General features: G+C 40.8%; 1 protein-coding gene across 3 annotated transcripts in view; it reads right to left on the bottom strand.

The window, feature by feature from the left end:
• Nucleotides 1-18,317, bottom strand: part of LOC140202958 (uncharacterized) — a 228,661-nt gene that overhangs the window by 41,850 nt on the left and 168,494 nt on the right. For 2 of the 3 annotated variants that reach the window (XM_072268599.1, XM_072268600.1), the window contains exons 48-56: nucleotides 17,999-18,127; nucleotides 14,283-14,444; nucleotides 13,398-13,562; nucleotides 12,970-13,135; nucleotides 11,628-11,827; nucleotides 8,088-8,180; nucleotides 6,558-6,762; nucleotides 4,587-4,774; nucleotides 3,286-3,383 (exon numbers count right to left, since the gene is read on the bottom strand). In XM_072268599.1, coding sequence (XP_072124700.1) covers nucleotides 3,286-3,383; nucleotides 4,587-4,774; nucleotides 6,558-6,762; nucleotides 8,088-8,180; nucleotides 11,628-11,827; nucleotides 12,970-13,135; nucleotides 13,398-13,562; nucleotides 14,283-14,444; nucleotides 17,999-18,127 — 1,406 coding nt within the window. Of the gene's footprint in view, nucleotides 1-3,285; nucleotides 3,384-4,586; nucleotides 4,775-6,557; nucleotides 6,763-8,087; nucleotides 8,181-11,627; nucleotides 11,828-12,969; nucleotides 13,136-13,397; nucleotides 13,563-14,282; nucleotides 14,445-17,998; nucleotides 18,128-18,317 lie in introns of those variants that run through there. The other variant, XM_072268601.1, reaches the window with a different exon arrangement.

The raw sequence follows: 18,317 nt of genomic DNA, 5'->3' as shown, positions 1-18,317 counted from the left end.
GGAGGACTTCCTGCAGCGGTACAGTGACGTTTTCAGGGACGAGCTGGGCACACTGAAGAGTGTGACAGTGAAACTTCATGTTGACCCTGAGGCTACACCACGTTTTTTTAAGCCCAGGTCAGTGCCCTATGCCATGAAAGGCAAAGTCGAGGAGGAGCTGGAACGTTTACAGAGGCTGGGCATTATTGAGCCCGTCCAGTTTTCAAGGTGGGCGGCTCCCATTGTTCCAGTTTTGAAGGCAGACAAAACGGTGAGGATATGTGGGGATTATAAGCTTATGGTGAATCAGGTCTCTAGGCTGGAGGAGTACCCATTGCCACAGGTGGATGACCTGTTTGCAACCCTGTCAGGGGATAAGCTGTTCACAAAGCTGGACATGAGCCATGCCTACCAACAGTTGCTGCTCAATGAGGACTCCAAGGAGTACGTCACAATTAGTATGCACAAAGGGTTATTCAAATACAGTCGCCTGGTGTTTGGAGTGGCGTCCAGCCTTGCAATTTCCAAAGGACAATGGACACTTTGCTGCTGGGATTCCACAAGTAGCAGTGTACCTTGATGATATTTTGATCACTGGGGCTACGGAGGTGGAGCATCTGGCTAATTTAGAACGGGTGCTGAAGAGGCTCTCAGACGCAGGGCTGCAGTTGAAATGCGGAAAATGTGTGTTCCTGGCATCGAGTGTGACTTACCTGGGACACAAGATCACAGCTGAGGGGCTTTGCCCTGTGGAGGACAAAGTGAGAGCCATTAAGGAGGCCCCAAGCCCTAAGACCGTCACGGAACTCAGATCATTTTTGGGCATGGTGAATTATTATGGCAAGTTTCTTCCTGACCTCTCAAGGGTTTTGACCCGACTGTATAAGCTGCTTCACAATGACACTAAGTGGCAGTGGGGTGAAGAGCAGGAGAAAGCTTTCAAGGAAGTGAAAGAACACCTCCACTCAGCGAAGCTGCTTGTTCACTCTGACCCAGGCAAGGAGATCACCCTTGCATGCGATGCCTCGCCCTATGGAGTCAGGGCAGTTCTCTCCCATGTAATGGAGGACCGTTCAGAGAAGCCTATTGGTTTTGCTTCATGTACCCTGACAGCTGCTGAGAAGGGATATTCACAGCTAGGCAAAGAAGGTCTGGCCATTGTTTTTGCAGTCAAATGCTTTCATCAGTACCTTTATGGACGCATATTTACAATTTATACGGACCATAAACCACTGATGAGCCTGTTCAGTGAGACTAGATACATCCCACCGCTAGCCTCAGCCAGGATACAGCGTTGGGCTCTTACATTGTCAGCCTACCAGTACACTATAGTGTACAGAGCGGGTGGGAATAATGCAAACGCCGATGCACTGAGTCGACTACCTTTACCTGAGTCACCTGTTACTACATATGTGCCTCCAGAGACTGTGTTTTCATTGGAGAGGCTGTCAGAGACACCTGCAAAGGCGACCCAGATCAAGAAGTGAACAGAGAGGGACCCAGTCCTGTCCCAAGTCAAGACTTTTCTTTTACAAGTTTGGCCCAGAGTCATGGAAGGAGAGGAACTGAGGCTTTTTGCCAAATGCAAGACAGAACTCAGTCTGCAGGATGGCTGTGTTTTCTGGGGGGGGGGGGGTGAGGGTCATCATGCCTCCCCCTGGCCGTTCACAGATTGTGGAGGAAATTCATGACGCTCACCCAGGAGTGTCTCGAATGAAAAGCCTTGCAAGATCCTACGTTTGGTGGCCAAGAATGGATCAGGATCTGGAGAACAAGGTAAAATCATGTACTCAATGTCAGACTAATCAGAATATACCACCACCAGCTCCTTTGCACCCATGGGAGTGTGCAGACCACCCCTGGTCTAGGCTACATTTGGACTTTGCTGGCCCTTTAATGGGGCAGATGTTTCTTGTAATGGTAGATGCGCATTCTAAATGGATCAAAGCTCACATCATGAGCAACATCACAGACCCCTCAACCATAGACAAACTCAAGCAAGTGTTTGCAGTCCACGGGTTGCCTGACACTCTGGTCACTGATAATGGCCCGACGTTCACCAGTGAGCTGTTCAGTGAGTTCACGCAGCAGAATGGCATTCATCACATTCAGACGGCCCCTTTCCACCCAGCCTCCAATGGTTTGGCTGAGCGGGCTGTTCAGACAGTGAAGGAAGGCCTGAAGCGGATGACAGAGGACTCTCTTAGCATTCGGCTTTCACGTTTCCTGTTTAAATACCGCCTCACGCCACAGACGACGACTGCCCGCACTCCAGCAGAGATGCTGATGGGGCGTAGGTCCAAGTCAAGATTGGACCTGCTGTGCCCGGACATGGAGGCAAAAGTGAAGAGAACGCAGGAAAAGCAGAAGGAGGGACATGATCAACATGTGCGAGACAGACAATTAAAACCGGATGACAATGTCTATGTGAGAAACAATCAGAAATGGCTGCCTGGGGTTATTCTTAAGCACAGTACTCCCGTCTCCTATATTGTTAAGCTGACTGATGGGTGTGTTTTCCAGAGATATCAGGACAATGTGCACCTGCATCATGATACCGGCTCAGAGGCAGACAGCTCCATGGTGTTTCCATTTGTGAGACAGCCTACGGTGGAAGCATGTCCACCAGTGATTTTGCCAGAAAGAGAGATGCTGGCAGAGGGGTCGGGGTCCCCTGAGGAGGATGGACATTCTCACGCAGACACACAGACCCCTCTCATGCCCCCAAAACCAGATCCACCCAAAACACCCTCACCAGCGGTGCCTGCTGGGTCACCGGGGGTAGTGCGCAGAATACAGCGCACTCGTAAATCTCCTGACAGACTGATCATTGACGGGATAGCCTTTTTTTTGTTGTTAGACTGAATGTTGAATCTGTCATGTTTCCCAGATGTTTTGTATTGGTAAACTGTTGCTGAGATACTATTATAAGTTTTCAGGGGTACACAAGTTAATACTATAACACCACTGTTTTTATTTCCTAGTTTTTTACATTTGGGGAATGTTGAAACTTAAAGGGAGAGAAGTGTTGTAATGTTGGCATTATTAAAAGTAAGTTAATACTAATTAGGATAATGGGGGGTTTTACTTCCGGTGTGCTTTGTATATAGTGTTCCTGCCACGCCGTAAGGGTTGTGAAAGCCTCTGTATATACATAACCGTTTTGACGTTCCAGATAAAGTTGTTTCTTTGGGCATGAAGTTGTCGAGTGTGCCTTTTTCAAGGTAGAAGTTACTACAGATATGATCTTGAAATTCAACAGAAATATACGTATGAAGAAGAGGCATTTAATTTCTTGCTACTTACTCTGAACTGTGTTTGTAGAAATTTGCAAGTGGCTTTTGGATCCTGCTTGTAGCTTTAGTGAGTTTTGCCTCTGCCCATTTCACTGTTTGGTTTGTTGCCTGTTTGAATGTGAAGAAAATTGTTAATCTCATGAGGAATGTCAGAGACTGGTGGACAATGGTAGAAATAGAATGGAACAGCGCAGGTAAATGACTAAGGACACTGAGCAACTTTATCTTATATTGCAGCTTGTTGAGCCTATACATTTTTATTTCATGAGTTACTGTGTTTATATTTTTGGTAAATTATTTTTAAGTCACAGGCCACCTTTTCCCATCTCCCAGTTGCTACTGGAAGAACTCAGTGGGTCAGTCAGCAACTAAGGAAGAGAATGGACAATTGATGTTTTGGGTCCAGAACCTTCACCTGAACAAATGATTCAACTATGTATCATTTTTTCTAAACACAATAAACGTCATTTAAATCAGCACAATTATATGTTCAACTATTTCGAAGTCAAATCACATCAATTCATGGAATTTAAATGGGTATTTTATTATTATATCCCTAACAGAATTCATTTGATGATGTTCTGCATCAATGTTTAGATACTTGGACCAAGATGTTCTGCGCGGGCCGTCCTGAGAATCATGTAATCATGCCTACCAATATGGAAGGCAGGCAGGGAAATGGGAGAAGCCAATGAGCACACCTAATGTCTTAATAAGTGAAACTCTCTCAGATATGACAGAAGCAATTTTCTTTCATGTTAGTTAAACAGCTCCTTCAGCCAATGTAAAGTACTACTGGAAGTCTACTGTTTACTCAGTCATTTTAACTTGCTTTCTTTATGAAGGCTTGGGTGTCACATTTCTACATGACTGCTGCTAGTATTGATGTTTTAGTGGTCCTGAGAGATTTTCCTCCCACAAATGCAAAGATTTCAGTAATTTGCTGCAATCATGGAATTTGTACAAATGCCTCTGGGGTGATGCTCATGTTTCAGTGTAATCAGTTTCTTCAATGTTTGCTTTTATATGTCTTTGTAGACCAAATACAGAGCTTTGATTTAAGGTGATAATGTAAGTGAAGCAAAATTGATGTAGTCTGCCAAATTATGCATTGCTCAAAAGAAGTGAAAATTGGGAAAGAGTACCTAACTAATTTTACTTTGCAACACTTACCAGGATTATTATAATAATTAAATGAGATCAATGAGCTGCGAACCAAAAAATTCTCTTTATAAAAATCTGGATGCAACACCCAAAATTAGGGAAGCAATGTGTTCTCTGTCACTACACTACACAGATTTTTAAACTTACCAAGTCAAAAGCTTGCTTGGTAATATCAAGCACTTTTTGCAGTTTCTCCAGCAGCCATGTATCCTGAATCACTGTGGGTACAAAGGACTGAATTTTCTCTAGATATTCTTCAGTTTTCTGTTTCCAATCTTGGTCTAATTCCTTCAGCGTTACATCACGATAAGCCTCCTTTAGAGTAGCTATAGGTCCTGAAAGTCAAATTACCTTAGCTGTTAATATGCTTGCACGAAGATCATATTTGCTAGTAGACATTGTCACCAATTCCATGATAACTTCCTACTCCGCATCTATAATAAAACTTACTATGCTCTAATTATGCTTTCCCACCTTCAGAGGCCAAAAAGGCTAACTGAAGCTGTATGCTCCTGCTCAATTATTCCCTTCGCACATGGTCTAAATGGAAAAGAAAAGAGGACATTGCTGTTGTATTTAAATTTCTACAGTCACAGGAGGGCAGCTGCAGTGGCTCCACCTCAGTGACTTGTTTCACACATGTTGTGGTACAGTTTTGAAGTGACAATGATTAGGCTGTCAATAAGTGGAGAACTGACCTGGAAGTTTCTGGGAGGGCTTGGTGGAAGAATGTGTGTTCTTCACAGCATAGAATGGGTGTTCTTTAGACCATTGAGTCTGTGCCAGCTCACAGAACAATCCCATTCCCCTACTCATTTTGCCTTCGAATTTACTCCCCTACATTCCCGTCAGCTCCCCACCCCCACTAGACGTTACACCTCAGCCACACACACTGAATTGCAGCAGCAAGTTAGCCCACAAACATGCGTATCACCGGGACGTGGGAGGTGATTACCCAGGGGAGGACCACATGGTCACGGAAGGAGCATGAAGGCACCACACACGTAGGTGGCACAGAGTTCGGGGTTGAGACTGAGTTTCAGGCACTGTGAGACAACGGCTCTATTCTAGTACATCACTGTGCCTCCGTAAATGAGGAGTAGAACTGAGGGACCTGCTTCCAAGCTGATATTGCAGGAAGGCTGAGTGAATGAGGTTAATTTTCCTGTTCTTGAGCTGAGGTTCACTATGCAGATGACCATCAGGGTGAAACAAAGGCCATAAAGTTTGTCCAGCAAATTGGAACCATTACCAGCACAGAAAATTAGACTTCTGGCAATGGTTCCAACCAGTCATTGAATCGGAATTCAGTCTCAGACTTGTGGATGAATCCATCACTGACGCAGAGCAGGATCTGTAACGCCACTCCATATTTACTATATGGCAAAGGCTGAGGACACAGAGGGTGAGACACTTCTTTTAAAACTGTTTTTTTTCTCTTTACTGTTTTTAATTACTTAATTTTATTTCTACATGGATTATTTTCTTTATAAGAATGATCTTTTAATTAGTTACTTCAACCTGAATAGTTTTTAAGTGTCTCCAAATATTTGATCAACTATAGGCTTTAGAGCTGCAAAGCAACCTCTCTGCCCCACTACCAATGACCCCCAGCTTTGCTGGCTGTCAGAGGTCTTCAGACCACTTAAGTGGCACAGCCCCCCCCTTCAGTTACTGCAGTTCTGCCACTCAGATCCAGGGTAAAACAGAATAAAACCAATGCGAAAATGGAGAAACAAGAGAAAATCTGCAGATGCTGGAAATCTGAGCAACACACACAAAGTGCTGGAGAAACTCAGCAGGTCAGGCAGCATCTATGGAAAAGAGTACGGTCAACGTTTCGGGTCGAAACCCTTCGGCAGGACAGAGGAAAGGGTTAGATTGATTGTGGAGTAGGTTAAAATGGTGGCACCGCATTGTGGGCCGAAGGGCATGTACTACCTTTTAAATAACAGCCAAGTGCATTGTATCACCAATTTAATGGAAAATTTGTAGAATTAAAGCAATCATTGAACAGTCACATAGGGTTTCTAATGGGTGATTGAAATACAGGATATCCAGTGTTCCCAGGTGCACCAGTTCAATGATTAATACAGTTCATTTCTAAGTTTTACTTACTTTTCAGTTCTCTTTGTAACTGCTGTAATGTCTCTTGAATCTTTGTGAGGTACAATGGAACAACGTGGAGCAATAGCTTTCTCAGTCTGCTTAGCTTCCACAACTGACGAAATGATCTACCACTGTTCTTGATAACATTTGCCGTTTTCTCTGACAGCTTTAGCATCCAACCACACAGTTCATGCAGGAAGTCAGCATCGTGAAACTGTGTAGAATAAGATTCCATCTCAGCATCCAAATTGGATCATAACTATGGTCCGGAATATTATTGTGTGAATCAGGAGCAGCTCTATACGAGTGAAAAAACTTAATACAACTAATAGACTGACAAAACACAATAATAATTGCCTTTGGTTTTGGTGATTTGTAGTTTCCCAAAATACCCCATGTTATGCCACTAATGCTTTAAAATTTTGAAACAATTGAGCTTCCAGTCAGGTTTACACAAAGCAATCAACAGCCAGCAGAGGTTGAAAACTGGCATGACACTGTATTTGACTTAAAGCTTTTATTTAACATTAAGTTTTAGTTGAAGGAATGGCTGGGATACTCACTTGCTATTAACCAGCTTTCTATTCAGTAGTGTGCACCACTCCACAAACACTCGCTCACACTTCCCACTCCTGACAAAGTTTGGCAGAACCTACCAGCAATGAATCCAGTGCTGCACTGGATACTGTGGGCCTGTATGGGGGTGGTCACTGGACCAGTCCTTGTGTACACTAATGTTACCTCACACCGCAACCCCCAGAAAGCAGATGTTACCTTTCCATTTTCATAATGGATCTCCAAGATGCACTTCCAAAACCAAGCTCATCCAAATTCAGGTAAGCTACTTTAATTCCATAGAATCATCCTTGTCTGATTTGCATTCATTCTTGCATGTTACTTTTCTATGAAACATCTAATAAAATCATCTGTGGCCTCTATGAGAGCAATCCAAAGAATGACTCTGCCTATTGTAGAACAGTAACACCAGAGCTCTGGGCCATGTCTTCTAGATCTAAGCACCTAACAAGGCACTCAGCAAGGGGAGCTGTTGTTTGTTCTATTGACATTATCCATTCATTTCATCAGAACTCTATTTATTTTATGTTTGAGTAGTCATAGTTACAGGGGGTAAAGAAAACAAGATAATTGTAGGCGGGGGAAGGAGCAGGATTAATGTTAGACTTACCAAGTGAACAGATAGGTTTGCTGTGCCTCCTTTTCCCACTGGATGAGTATTTAGAAGTAAAGGTGTAGACTAAAAATTAGAGCCAGAACTCTCAGGAATGAAATTAGTAGCTGCTTCTACACTACAAGCAAAGGGCATAGAAGTTTTGCTAACAGCAATTAATGATAGGTCAATCAAGCATTTTAGGAGATATGTGAAGTTTATGAAGTTGGGCCATAAGTTAACTACGACGCCACTGAATTATAGTATGGTTTGACAAATTAAATTGTTTAACTCCATTTCCAGGAGTTTCTAATATTTTGCAAGACAAATGAAAGAAAATGCAAATTCTTCATTTTTGGTGCTCTACTCACATTTTTCCTGAATTTCCAAACATGTAGGTCAAATTCTTTGAGTTTTTTCAACAAATGGCTCTTCAATTGGAAAACAATTTCTGAAAGCCTGTTCTAAAGTGCAAAGAAAAACAAACAGATTCAACATGAATCAAATGGAAACTCAGCTGAAATTCTTATCATCTACATGAAATCACCCCTTTCTGAGGGAGCAGTCAGAAAATGATGTAACATTGCAAGAGATTAAAAATTCTAACTTAAGATGATATGAAGAGTATTAATATCCTCTACCTTTCCATAAACAGTACTTAAAGTAGTTGTCTATACCATATGCAATGATGAAATGCTATCAAAACAGAACCATTATGACTAATCTACACTCTGTGGCCACTTTATTAGGTACACCTGTACACCTGCTCGTTAATGCAAATATCTAATCAGCCAATCACGTGGCAGCAATTCAATGCATAAAAGCATACGGACATGGTCAAGCGGTTCTGTTGACCTCGGTTAGGGCTGAAATGAGTGAGAAGAATTGAGCAGGAGCAGGAGTTGGAGTCGACAGAAGTTTCAAGTGGAGTCAGAGTTGAGTTCAGTTGAGACAAGCAGGTGAACTGAACGAATAGAGCTGAATTGTGGAGTGCTGAGCCTGCACGTTGCGGGCAGCGAGGAACGGAGGGCAACAATGTCTCTTACTTTCATCAACGATTCAAGCCAGACTGGAGTGCCAATCGTGGGCGGAACTGCTGAAGAGGAGACGAGTAGGGAGGCCACAACTGCTGAGTTGATAAAGAGAATATCCTGCAGGATGAACTGCTGGACAACGGATAGTGGAAGTGAGTTAGAGATGGACGTTGGCGAGAAAGAGGAAAGCAGTGGAAAGAGTAAGAAAAGAAAACAGAGGTATGAGATGTCAAACTCTGAGGAGTCAGGGGACAAACAAAATAGGATAGCAAAACAACGGAAAGAAGATGAGATTAAAGCAATTATAAAACTGAGCGAAGACGGAGCGTCATTTGGTGAATGGAACCTGATTCATTTGATGAAGATAATCAACAAACTTATAGGTAAAGTCAAAAGAGCAAAGATTTTATGAAATGGATTGCTATTAGTGATTTGTCGGGATAGTTCTCAACAAGGCAAAGTGGTAAGATTAAATAAAATAAATGGCAAAAAAGTGCAATGCTCAATACACAACAATAGAAAGTGGACTAGCGGAGTTATTTCAGGGATACCAACAAAAGTTACTATGAATGAGATTAAACAGAACATAAAAGGAGCAAAAATTATTGAGGCCAAACATTTGAAAGCTACAAGAAACGGGAAAAAGTGTGATAGTTTATCAGTTATGATTAACTTCGATGAAGAGAGATTGCCGACTAAAGTTTATTTAGGGTATATGTGTTATGAGGTCAGAATATATATACCACCGCCTTTAAGATGCTTTAGATGTCAGAAATTTGGGCATATTGCGGCAGTCTGCAGAGGGAAACAAAGACGTGGAAGATGCGCTGGAGAACATGAATACGGGAAATGTGAAGCAGGAGCTAGGCTGAAATGCTGCAATTGTGACGAGGAACACAGCGCAGCTTATCGAGGGTGCGTTATTAGCAAGAAAGAAGCTGAGATACAATATGTAAAAGTAAGTCAAGGGAGTAGAGGCAGTGAAAGCATTTGCTGGAAAAGAGAAGGTTATCAAGCAAACAAATACAGGGAATAATAAACCAGTGAATTGCGAGGGCTGTCATATGATAAATAAGGATACACTAACTATGAGTAAGAAGGGTTTCGTACTGTTTATAGTAGATGCAATTAACTGTTCAGTGCAAACAGACAAAAGAACAGAAAAAATTAAAATTATAGTCAAGTCTGCAGAAAAATATCTTGGTATTACAGGGCTTAGGTGGGAAGCAGTCAAAGCTATGCTGAATGGAGGATCAAACAGTTCACAGGCAGGAGAGGCGGGAAATTAATGGCTATATATATATATATATATATACACACACACATATCACAAAGGAATGCAAGGAGTCTTATCACAAATGATCAAGAATTTATGAAGTATGTATCAGAATTTAAGGAAAAAACCTCAGATTTTATGTTTACAAGAAACTTGGTTGAAACCCAGGGTAAATGTGCAGAACTCCATCAACAAGTAGAAGTACTCAATAAGAACAACTGTGAGTTGGAAAGAGACTGGACGAAACAGTAGTGCATTTAAGGAGACAGTTTCTGAAAAAGATGCTTGTTGTCAAAAATTCAGTGACATGGAAAACAGATTAAAAATGGAGGAACTTATTGCAAAGTTAAAAAAGGAAAAAGGAATTTGTTGCGAAGTGAATTATCTACATTCAGATTATAAAATGGAAACATGGAAACAACTGAGGAAGAACTTCAAGCTCTCAATAAACAACTACAGGCTTTGATTCAAGAAAAGCAAAACTTGGAAATAGCAGATAGACTTGGAAAAGAACAATTTTAAATGTTAAGTATGTGATAATGAATATTCTTAAACAAGAAGCTTTTAGTTTTCCAAATGATTCCAATGATTTTAATCTGATTTGAGGCAATGCAATTATTTGGAAACCACGTGACAGTTTATATGTGAGACTAGGTTATATTCGAGAATTTGAGTGCCTTGAAATTCTATAATTAATTATACATCCAGTGGAGGGCAGTAATACGCCTAGATGCGTCTAAACTGCCAGAAATGGGAGGAAGAGAAGAAGAAGAGGTTCAGTTATTCAAACTAAACATCAGAAAGGGGAAGAGATGTGTTCTAAGTGACTTTGACCATGGAATAATTGTTGGTGTCAGATGGGGTGGTTTGAGTATCTCAGAAACTGTTGCTCTCCTCGGATTTTCATGCACAACAGTCTCTAGAGTTTACAGAGAATAGTGTGAGAAACAAACAAAAAAAATCCAGTGAGTGGCAGTTCTGTGGGTGAAAACACCTTGTTAATGAGAGAGAGAGGTCAGAGGAGGATGGCCAGAAAGTTTCCAGCTGACAGGAAGGCAACAGTAACTCAAATAACCACACATTATAATAGTGGTGTGTAGAAGAGTATTTCTGAGTGCACAATTCGTCAAACATTGAAGTGGTTGGGCTACAGAAACAGAAGACCATGCACGTACACTCAGTGAGCACATCTTCAAATTGTATGGTTTTTATTTGCTCTTTTGTCAGACTGCTCTCTCTACTTGAAGGATATATCACAGACTTGTCTAATGGACTGGAGGTACCTGGCTGTGACCTTCCCATGATCATCGCCAAGTTCTGCCTCACAATAAATATGAAGCAGGATATCACCATAAAACTGAATGTCTCTTAGGTGTATGATATAATGAAGTATAAAATGTGCTGGTCACTTTTGGACTAAAGTTATGGGAGTCAAACACTCTGAAATGGTACCTATTTAACAGCCATTATTATACTGTATAATCTCTTGAGGGAATAGAAAATGACTGATAAAGACCATTTTTAACACAGATCATTAGGTCTAAAACAAATGTTGCACAGTACAGTGAGACAAGATTGATAAGTAATCCTGCTATAATTACCTCTGTCTTGGTAATGAGGTGTCCACAGCCCTGAGCTGTTACTCTGAGTACACTCTGCATACTTTTGTTGACAACTGCAACTGAGAGGAGCCCCAGCTTTCCTTTCCTAGTTTGGTTCAGGGTGTGATACAGTTCCACTTTTGCTGTTCCATCTTCTTTTGAACAAAACGCCAACTCTACTCCCTCTTCATCTGACCCACCTTTGACATAGACAGTCAGTTAATATTTAGAGATAGCCTCTGCATTAAACGAAAAGACAGAAGAAGCAAAAAGATGCTAGAAAACTGAATAAATATACAGGAAATCTATTTGTTTCGTAAAGAATAAAAACACTAAAAATCTCAAGTTTTTCCTCAGTTGATGCTGGCAGTGTTCCTAATATCGTTTTATTGCACCGGGCCCTATTTATCCATCGCTCCCATGCTTACAGATTCACATTGGTTTTCAATGAAGTAGTACTTTGAATTTTGACATCCACATCCTTGATTTCAAACCCCACTATGGTCTTTCTATCTTTTGTCCCAAAGATCTCCACCTGGCCTACAACCCTCCAAGTTTCCTCAGTTCCTCCATTTATTGAGTATACCATTTTTTAATGCTTTACTATAACTGTTGCATTGTCAAGTACAAGGGCATTCAGCTCTTGAGTTCTCACTTGGCACCAATCTATTCTCTACATCACTTCCATTTATTGCTTAATACCCGATTTCATGTCTATGGTTTTTGTCTTCTGCTCATCTCATGAAAATTTATATGGCTCGTGGCATGTTTTGTTAAACACTGTGTGTTGTTCTACACAGTAAATGGTGGGAAGCTCACAAGCACTAATGTGCAGAGGGATCTTGGGGTGCAAGACCTACTCTGTTAAAGTGGCCACACAGTTAGATAGGGAGGTAAAGAAGGCATGCAGAATACTTCATTTCATTGATCAGAATGTTGAGTTTAAAAGTTGGGAAGTCATATTGCAGCCGTTTAAAACTTTGGCCAAGCCACATTTGGGTTATTGTGTGCAGTACTAGCCACTGCATTTGAAGAAAGGATTTGGAGGTTTTGGGTGTAGAGAGGTTTAGCTAGATGTTACCGAGAGCACAGTGAAAGTATAGGAGAGGTTGGACAAACTTGGACTGTTTTCTCTGGAATGCCGGGGGCTGAGGGGCTGAGGGGCTGACACTCAAATAATTGCCACATTTGCTCCTGCTCCTCCTAGTTCCTCAAAAATAATGCCCAGCACCTTTGCTGGACCTGTTGAGTGGCAACTTTTCTGCTAGACCACCCATTAATAGAAGTTTATATATTGACAAATGCTAATACTTGCTTAGTTATGTTAGTCAATCATCCTTACCACTAGTGTATCCACTGTAGTACTGCTGACAACCCTTCTTGTGCATGGTAATTAGTTTAATTTTCTCTCTGTGATCAATTATTCCTTCCAGTACTGCTTTGCTGCTGAGGACAGAGGCAGTGTATGTGCCTAAAAGGCCTAGATGACTCGTTTCAGAAGCCTTCCACTACAAGCAAAAAAAATCATTTTGCAGTTTTAACTTGTGAATGGATGTGCAACTGATGTCATTACAAGTTAGTAGATTCTAAACAATGATGGTTTTGTATACAATCACATTTCAATTCAGTGTCATTTAGGACTTCGTAATAAGACAGAATTGTTTAATGTTTCAAAAATTAAGTCCAACATTACAAGCCTAAAGTAGTGTAAAAGTGAGAACAAAAAAAAATCTATACATCTCTCTTCAAAGCCACTATGAACACATTCACCTCCATTTCAAGAGAGTAGTTCTTTGAGTCAGGTTGTCCACTATTCCTCAGTGACATCCCCAGTACCACACCATGTTTCTCATCACTGAAGAGACTGGCTCGGGTTTGGGATGATAAAACAACTTCTCCTACATTTCGCTGATGCCTTCCTGACAATTTGAATGACTGCAAAAAAAAAGTTAAAGCATTTCTTTACAATAGTACTCCTTACATTTCTATTTAATCAATTTCTCCTTTTTATCCTGAATTTTTGCTAACATCAAATCAGTTTGAAAGGAGGGGACTGGGCTCTAACAGTCAGATTGGAACCTGTATAACACTAAATTCAGCATTCTGCTATTGTTTTTCCCATGTAAGTACTATCTTGATATATTGATGTGATTAAATGATCTGCATGGATGACGTGCAATCAAACGTCAGCACGTGTGACAATAATTTACCAAAGTCCGTAGAGCCAAGCTCAGTGCTACTTTCAGTCCATATCCACTCAGTACCAGTTGGTGGATAGCAGAAGCCTGGCTGAATTTCCATCCATTAATCTCACCCCACTGAGGACAACTGTAGCTGTGTTAACTAAGATCCAACATCTCACTGCATCTGAGGGCTGAAGACAAATGTCAGGAGCCATGACACCGGCAGTCACAGTTGAACCAGTTGGCTGGCCATATACTCTTTGATCTAAATTTCTATTTTTTTCCCAGATTTCACTACTGATTTCAGAAAATTAGTTAAATTTTATAATTATTGCCAACTGAAATGAGAAATTTCCAAATTTTAAACTCGTGGCTTAAATGCAATGAAAATCTAAGCCAGTCCATCCTTTTTAAAAGGGCTGTAGACTGAAAAAAGACAAAAAAAATTGTAAAAGCTCAAATTGAGACCTACATTTGACATGTTACAGAAGGCAACTTTCAGGTAATGGTTCAACTGGCTGTGGTAGTCAGTTTGGATCCTACCAAGAACGTCCTGCCTGCCACAGGATGACTGGAAAATATTTGAGAAGGTGGCAGCAATCCATGTGTTGTCCAATCTCACTGGTCTGTTACTCTACAGAAAGAAAGAAAACAGATGACAACAGCTGCTTTCCATTATAATTTATCACCCATCCATAAAACAAGCCTCTTCAGGAATCCAGGTTGTTTTATTATAACATTTAACTGGAAAGTCTTTCCCTTTGTATTGGTGAGCGAAGGCACATTCTAGTGCAACAATCTTTGATCTATGCAAATTATGAGATATAATAACCGATGAAATGTCCATGGAACAGATCACAACAATAATTAATTATAATTATCTTCATGAACTTTTGGGCAGCTGGTTCCATTGCAACATGACTATGAAACATTATCGTGATGATTTGAGAAACCCAAGGACTCTAAAATACCAGTGAAGGAGCCTTAGATGAATAAAATAATATGCATAATTTAATTAACTGCAATCTTATCCCAAGAGTTAGTGCAAATACGGTGTGATGTACTGCTAGCCCACTTTACACTCCACCTGAAATTCTTTTCCTATTCACTTCAACTATAAAATAGATAGTATGTATGCCATTGCCTATTTTGCAATACTTCTGATGACTTGTCTTCTCAGTAGAGCTGAAGATAAGTACCCTTTCATGGAACCCTAAGACACAGGAGCAGAATTAGGCTATTTGGCCCAGTGACTCTGTTCTGCAATTCCACCATGGCTGATTGATTTTCCCTCTCAACCCCGTTCTACTGCCTTCTCCCCTAAACTTTGATATCCTGACTAACCAAGAACCTAGCAACCTCTTTTTTTAAATATACTCAATAATTTGGCCTCCACAGCCATCTGTGGCAATGTATTCCATAGATTTACCACCCTCTGGCTAAAGAAATTCCTTCTCACCTCTACTCTGAAACTGTGCCCTTTGCTTCTAGACCCACCCACTAACTAACCCCCTACCCCCGATTCTTCTACTCTCCAGTGAGTACAGACCCAGAGCCTTCAAACACTCCTCACACTGTTATTCCTAGAATCATTCTTGTGAACCTCTCCTGGACCCTCGCTAATGGCAGCACATCTTTCTTGAGATAAAGGGGCCAAAAGTGCTCACGATACTACAAGTGTAGTTTGAACAATACCTAAAAAGTCTCAGCATGACATCCTTGCTCTTATGTTCTCGTCCTCTTGAAATGACTGCTAACATTGCATTTGTCTTCCTTAATACTGATGCAGCCTGCAAGTTAACCTTTAGAGAATCCTGCACAAGGACTCCCAAGACCCCTTGCACCTCGGATTTTTCAATTTTCTCCCTATTTAGAAGATAGTCTGTCCCTTTATTCCTTCTACCAAAGTGCATGACCATACACTCCATTCCCTCTGAAATTTCTTTGCCTGTTCTCCCAATCTGTCTAAATTCTTCTGCAGACTCCCTCCACTTTCCACACTACCTGCCCCTCCACCCATCTTTGTATCATCCACAAACCTGGTCACAATGTCATCAATTTCATCATCCAAATCATTGACATATAACGTGAAAAGAAGTGGTCTCAATACTGACCCCTGCGGAACACAGCACCAGCAGCAAACCAGAATAGGCCACTTTTATTCCGACTCCTTGCCTCCTTCTAGTCAGCCAACCTTCTATCCATGCTAGTATCTTTCCTGTAATAGCATGGGGTCTTATCTTGTTAAACAGTCTCAAGTGTGGCACCTTGTCAAAGGCACTTTGAAAATCCAAGTACCCAACATCCAGCGATTCTCCTTTGACTATCCTGCATGTTATTCCTCAAAGAATTCTAACACATTTCATGCAAGATTTCTCATTAAGGAAATCATGTGGACTTCGTCCTATTTTATCACGTGCCTCCATGTACCCCGAAGCCTCATCCTTAATAATGGACTCCAAAATCTTCCCAACCCCTGAAGCCAGGCTAAGTAGCCTATAATTTTCTTTTTTCTATTCCCCCTCTTAAAGAATGGAGTGACATTGGAAATTTTTCAGTCGTCCGGAACCATTCCAGAATCTAGTGTTTCTTGAAAGATCATTACTCCACAATCTCTTCAGCTACCTCTTTCAGAACCCTGAGGTGTAGTCCATCAAAGCCAGGTGACTTATCAACCTCTTGATCTTTCAGCTTCCCAAGCACCTTCTCCTTAGTAATAGCAACTACACGCACTTTTGCCCCAACACTCATCGAATTTCTGGCATACTGTTAGTGTTTTCCACATTGAAGAATATTGCAAAATACTTAAGTTCATCCACCATCTCTTTGTCCCTCATAGCTACCTCTCTGGCAACATTTTCCAGTAGTCCAATATCCACTCTTGCCTCTGAATATATCTCAGAATACATTTTTGGTATCCTCTTTGATATTATTGACTAGCTTACCTTCACATTTCATTTTTTCTCTTCTTATTGTTTTTCTTTAGTTGCCTTCTGTTTGTTTTTGAAAGCCTCCCAATCCTCTAACTTCCCATTAGCTTTTGCAATATGGCCTTTCTTTTGCTTTTATGCTTCCTTGGATTTTCCTTGTCAACCATGGTTGCCTCATCCTCCCTTCAAAATATTTCTTCATCTTTGGGATGCATCTATCCTGTGCTTTGTGAATTGCCCCAGAAACTCCAGCCATTGCTGTTCGAGAATCATCTCTGCTAGTGTCCACTACCAAATATCTTTGGCCAGTTCCTCTCTCATGCCTCTGTAGTTCCATTTACTCCATTGTAATACTGATACATTTAATTTTAGCTTCTCCTTCTCAAACTGCAATGTGAATTCTATCTTATTATGATCACCAACTCCTAAGGTTCCCTTTACCCTAACCTCCCTAATCGAATCTGGGTCATTACATAACACCATATCCAGAAACGCCATTCCTCTAGTGGGCTCAACTACAAGCTGCTCTAAAAATCCATCTTGTGGGCATTCTACAAATTCCCTCTCTTGGGATCCAGCACTAACCTGATTTTCCCAATTTACCTGCATATTGAAATCTCCCATGTCTATCATAACGTTGCCTTTTTACATGCCTGTAGAAATTTATATCCCACATCCTGGCCACTGTTACGGAGCCTATATATAACTCCCATCAGGGTCTTTTTAACTTTGCAGTTTCTTAACTCTACCCACAAGAACTCTACATTTTCTGTTCCTATGTAACTTCTTTCTAAGAATTTGATTGAATTTTTTTTACCAGCAGAGCCACCCACCCCCTCTGCCTATCTGGCTGTCCTTAACATCGAAGGTGTATCCTTGGATGTTAAGCTCCCAATTATGATCTTTCAGCCATGTCTCAGTGATTCCCACAACATTATAACTGCAATTGCTAAATGTGCAACAAGATCATCTACCTTATTTCGTATAGGGTGTGCACTCCAATATAACACCTCCAGTCCTGTGTTCATCACCATTTTCGATGAATATACTTTATTTTCACTGCTATTATCTACAAGTTGATACTCTGATATATATTTTCAATTGAAATTTTATCAGAGAAAATAACAATTGTATGAGGCACACCTTAATAAATATTTGACTGAAGTTGCAAAGAAGGAAACTCGATTATACATGGCACGAACAATGTAAACAGTTTTAGCATAAATCAACATTTCAACACTATTATTGAAATATGTACCTGATACTCAAAGCTTTGATTGATCTTTTTATCATCCAAATATAATTCCAAACTTTCAGTCAAAAGGTTCGGAGTACGTTTAACAAATCCACAACCATGCAAAGATTGTATCATCAGCCAGGTCTGCAGCTAGACAAACACAAGTTTGTATCAATAACACAGATATGCATGGAATTAGTGCATTTACCATAATAATAATAATAATAATAATAAAAAAACAATTGAAAGTTGATTCTGACTGAGTTTTCCCTCTCTCCAAGGTCTCACTCACCTGGTAAGGCAGAAAACCAGACATACTGGAAGTTTGCATATGTATAGG

This window comes from Mobula birostris, chromosome 9 (genome assembly GCF_030028105.1).
Source record: "Mobula birostris isolate sMobBir1 chromosome 9, sMobBir1.hap1, whole genome shotgun sequence".
In the NCBI taxonomy this organism is placed as follows: Eukaryota; Metazoa; Chordata; class Chondrichthyes; order Myliobatiformes; family Myliobatidae; genus Mobula; species Mobula birostris.
This window is presented reverse-complemented; position numbering and strand designations above follow the sequence as displayed.